We start from the raw sequence: 4,828 nt of genomic DNA, 5'->3' as shown, positions 1-4,828 counted from the left end.
GTTCTGTAAACATCTCTCTCATGTCTTGGATAACCACTTTCCTCAGACAAGACTAGACTTTGGTACAGTGAAGACCAACAAGAAAAGAAGCTCTGGTTTGAGGTTGATGCACAAGTAGTTGGCTTGAAATCTTACAGCAAATCCAGTCAGACAGGTAACTATAATATGGTTTTATATGTATGTCAGGATACTAACTTTAATCCCACCTTGACTTTAAACTCTTGTGCCAACTAGGTTCCAACCAGTGTGTACAAAATGGCAACTGTGAGCACCTCTGCCTCGCTACCCCAGCAGGTCAGACATGTGCATGTGCCCATGATTTTGTGGTAAAGGACAACAGGTGCATTCCAGAGCAGAAGTGCCCAGCTGGAAGCAGACTCTGCATGGATCAGATCTCATGTCAACCTGTTGAGAAATTCTGTGACAACCACGTAGACTGCCCTGACCACTCAGATGAAAACTGTAAGAAGATCAAACTCTCCAACCCTGTAGTCCTGACATATTTTGGTCTTAAATGTTGTCCTTTTCTTTAACCAGGTGTTGGCACTAAACCAGGCTCAAAGACCACCATCTCTTTAAGTCCTCCCAGCTCTCTTCCTTCCCCTGACACCTCTCCAAAGACTGACCCAGAGAGCAGCCCTGACTCTGTTCAACTGATGAATCTTGAGGCCCAGCAGTGTAGCCAGAAGCGCTGCAGTGGCAATGGTCATTGTGTTGACAGCAATGGTGCAAGTGGCTGTGTATGTTCAGAAGGCTACAGTGGCGACTCCTGTCAGGAACCCATCAGCAAAAGCGGGCTGGGTCCCATCATCTATGCGGCTGTGGGTGTCTGTGCAGGACTAGTGGTCCTTGCTGTTGTCGCTGTGGTGGTGAAAAAGAGGGGCTCTGACTCAAGGTGAGTGGTGGTTGAATCTTTTCATTAGTTTCTGCTCAAAACTAAAAATTTACTTCCATGGAAGGGAAAGTCCAGAAGCAGCGAAGGAAATGTCCATGACCGACTTGGAGAAAAAAGCTGAAGCCACCCCGAGCACACAGACTGGAGATGCAGAGAAACCAGAGGTGGGTAGTTTATATAGAATTGCTTTGCTGGACTTGGAATGGTCTAACTCTTTGTTTCTATTTGCAGGAAGTTGTTTCTTCTGAAAAATGAGATGTAAATTGGTGTTTTAAAAAAAATAAATTTACACATTTAACAGTCACCTGTTTGGCTTTATTTGAAGGTGTGTGGTTTAAACATGGGAATTGTAATTGTTTTGAAATGTCTTGCTACAAACATTAATCACATTAGTTGAGCAAATGGGGAAAGGTCACAGGCTACACTGAAAAAAAAAACTAAGATTTAATTAAGAAAATCCTCGTAACAATTTGCACTAACATGTATTGATTAAATTTTACTACATTTATGAATATAAAAACTACCAACAACAATCTAGTAAAATTTACTTGCATCCACAAGTAAGGTTATGGTCAAATCTGAAGTAAATGGAGCAAACAAATTTCTCTAAAAGTGATTACTATTTGAAAAGCAGATGTTACTAATAAACAATCAAAATTTTTGATAATAAAAAAAAATTAACTTATTTACTAGAAAAATCTATGTATTTGCATAATAGAATTGTGTAAATATTATGAGGAATAAACTATATATTGCTGATGCAAATTTTTTTTCTCTGGGTGTAGCATGCAAGCCAAAGGGGAAAATTATCTAGTACAGTCTGGACTCAAATTTCTCAGGTCCTACATTTCCATCATGGCATCACACAGTCTGGTTTTTGAAAGATGTGTGGGGATCATTCATGTGAAACAATGGAGAGGCCTGCCTTCGAATTAGGAAGTGCCCGCAGGTTGCAAGAAGGCTAAAGTCCCATTTGAGAAACGGTCATCGTACTTGAATAATTCTTGCTCCGCTTAACTTTTTTGTGTGGGCTTCAACCAAGCTCACTCCTGACTGATGGTAGCTCCCCTAAAACGTGACTCAGGCTATTTACTGTCGATTGGGTTGCAGTAGACATACAGGAAGTAAACGTAATGAGTTTCCTATGGGGGCCTCAACGCTTGCCATGTCCAGTTCTATTTAAGTCTATGGTTGGATTGGAGTAAAATGGGGTTGACATCTACTGAAACAAATGTGCATCAAAATGCCTTTAATTTACATCCAATTGTTGGCAATTTGACTGGAAATTAAGGCATCATTGTGAACACTGGGTTCTCAATAGAAAATTACTTCCAGCTCCAAATGAAGTCAATTTATGGATGCCAGTTGAGTCAACCAGTGAGCTTGTTGGAAGTCCACTGCCCTTCCACTAATACTGCAATAACAGACTTGGTTTCTTGACTCCTAATGCACAGAAAATGATGCCTTAGCACATACAAACCTGAAGTCCTACAACTTGAGCTTTTTCTGCACTGAGATTTTTGACATCCCAAACTGCAGGGATGGAGCTCTTCAGCTCTAACCACGCTACACCAGCTGCTCTGCCTCAAACCACTGACATGCAGATGGCCCGCTTTACTGAAACATGAGGGAATCTCTAGGCAGTTTATGAATTGTGAATAGAAGGGCAACCTGAAATTTGTTCACCTGTTTCCTCATTTACTTTTTTTTTGGACCACAGATTTTGCTGGACCAATATAGCCAGTCTAGTGATCTTGGAGCTCTTTGTCCGTGAGGCGGGGCACCGCTTGTTCCACTGCAGTGGGTGGTCAGGAAGTGGAGATTCCATTCCTCCACTGCTGTCCCATGTCCTCAGCGCTGTCACATGCATTCCTGCACCCACCCTGGTGGTTCTGTTCTCTGGCGGCTCCTGGGGGAGACCTGGCTCAATGCTCCCCATGAGGCATGGAAGTATGCCTCATGGGGAGTTGCATGTTACATGACACTAATCCAGCTTATAAACACTAGCTGTGACTCTTCAGAAGTGGTTCAGTCGGGCGTTGATTCATTGTGAGGTCTGTAGTTATTTTGGTTGTTTGGCTGCTTATGCTTGATGTTAGTTTGTGGCTCTCTAAACACCTTCTAGACGAGGGGTGTCAGACTCAATCGCACAGGGGGCCAAAATCCAAAACACACTTTAGGTCGTAAACAAGCTTAAAATGTATTTAATACATAAAACTAAATTGTTAAAACTTTTAAACTTTAAAAACATCTTTTTTTTTTTTACATAAATGAGTACAATATTATTCCAGAATAAATCAATTTAAAGTCCCTCTCCGATGAAAATCCTGTTTTTAACATTTACATGTTGCATTTTTCTTTTGAAAGAGAACAAATGTAATCATTTAGTTTTTACATTTCTGAGTATTTCTCCTCTTAAATCAATCAAACTGTCTTGGACAGACTCTGTTTGAATGAATGATCTTCTTTCCATCAACAGCTCTGCTGCACATGCACTAAACCCTCATCTGTTCCTAGTGTCTAGTTCAGGTTCTGGAGAAGAGAAGATGGTATCTTCACATTGACTGCAGTCAAATGAGCCGCCGTTCACATTTCTGTGGTCAAATCAGCATCACTGGATTTTTGGTGTGAGTTTCATCCAATACTTACGGTAGCAGGACTGAGAACGCTGGAAAATCTCCACCAGACTCCACGGAGCTTCTTGATGTGACCACGGAAATGTGAACGGCGGCTCATTTGACCGCAGTTGGAAAGGATTGTAAATCAATGAAAGAGCATTTTGATGTTAGCTTTGATTATTTTATCAAGAACTCTGAGAAACCAATGATTGAATGTATTGATCACAGTCAATAAACATTGGAGAATTAGCTAAAAGAGTCTTTGGTGAACTGGAAGGAGAAAGAATCAGGATTTTGGAGGAAGTTCTGTCCATGAAGATCTTCACTTCCTCGTCCAGCTGACATCCGGATCAGAACCATACGGCTGGACATTACCCAGATTGATGGATGTTTTTATGTAGCAGCGGTGAAGATTTACTCTAGCAAGACACAGAGTATCATAATCAGACAGGGGGGATAAGAGGCGGGGCTGCTCAGCTCAGCTCCAAAAGCCACGCCCCCTCAGAGGAGATTTTGGAAACAGAGGCTTCAGATCAACATGAAAAATGTCTTTTTAAGACATTCAGGTTTTGGAATTTTAGTTAGAAACGTACTAATTATAAATAAGACACTACTGGTAATGTTTTTTTTAATTAAAAAATTGTCATAGGGGGACTTTAAAACCTTAAATAACTTTCAATATTTTGCTCTCCATAACAATATGTTCTGTCAAAATCTTACAAGTTAGAAATAAAGTTAATGTGAAAAGAAAAAAAAAGTTTTTTTTTTTTTTTTTTTTTACTTTTATGCCATTTTATCTAAAAAAAAAACTTAAACTTATGAATATCCCAAAAAGATTTTGCCCTCCATTTTATCTATTCTGTCAAGATTAAATATTATATAGAAAATTGCATATTTTGCCAACACTTGCATTTGGCAAGTCAGCTGATAAACTGTATGATGGGATTATAATTTAATATTGTAGGGATGGTCACAGATACTTTGGGCCTGCTGTCAGATCTGGCAGCGCAAGGAATTGTGGGATATTGTTCCCTTTGCCTGTCTGGGTGGATTGGGGTTTACTTATAGGTTTTTTGTCAATGTGTTTTGGCCTTAGTTGTTTTATCCTGTTATGTTAGAAGTCATTGTGACGGATCTCTCAGCCTCCATAACTGTAGCATTGCTTCAACATGTTTGCAAGATAACTGCAGGCTTCTAATAATAATAATAATATAAAATGATCGGTAGGGTCGGATATAATTACCCTTGGGACCGGATCCGGACCCAGGCTAGTGCTGGCACAAACTATTATTTTAGTGGTAGACTAATTACAGAT

At 40.0% G+C, this 4,828-nt stretch overlaps 1 protein-coding gene across 1 annotated transcript in view; it reads left to right on the top strand.

Annotated features, from left to right (window-relative positions):
• lrp13 (low-density lipoprotein receptor related-protein 13) overlaps positions 1-1,199 on the top strand; it is a 6,301-nt gene extending 5,102 nt beyond the window's left edge. The window contains exons 17-21 of the mRNA XM_036213695.1: positions 41-154; positions 235-462; positions 538-895; positions 960-1,059; positions 1,127-1,199. Coding sequence (XP_036069588.1) covers positions 41-154; positions 235-462; positions 538-895; positions 960-1,059; positions 1,127-1,150 — 824 coding nt within the window. The 3' untranslated portion in view covers positions 1,151-1,199. The remainder of the gene's footprint in view (positions 1-40; positions 155-234; positions 463-537; positions 896-959; positions 1,060-1,126) is intronic.
• The last annotated feature ends 3,629 nt before the right edge of the window (positions 1,200-4,828 follow it).

This window comes from Oryzias melastigma, linkage group LG9 (genome assembly GCF_002922805.2).
Source record: "Oryzias melastigma strain HK-1 linkage group LG9, ASM292280v2, whole genome shotgun sequence".
NCBI classification, from domain to species: domain Eukaryota; kingdom Metazoa; phylum Chordata; class Actinopteri; order Beloniformes; family Adrianichthyidae; genus Oryzias; species Oryzias melastigma.
This window is presented reverse-complemented; position numbering and strand designations above follow the sequence as displayed.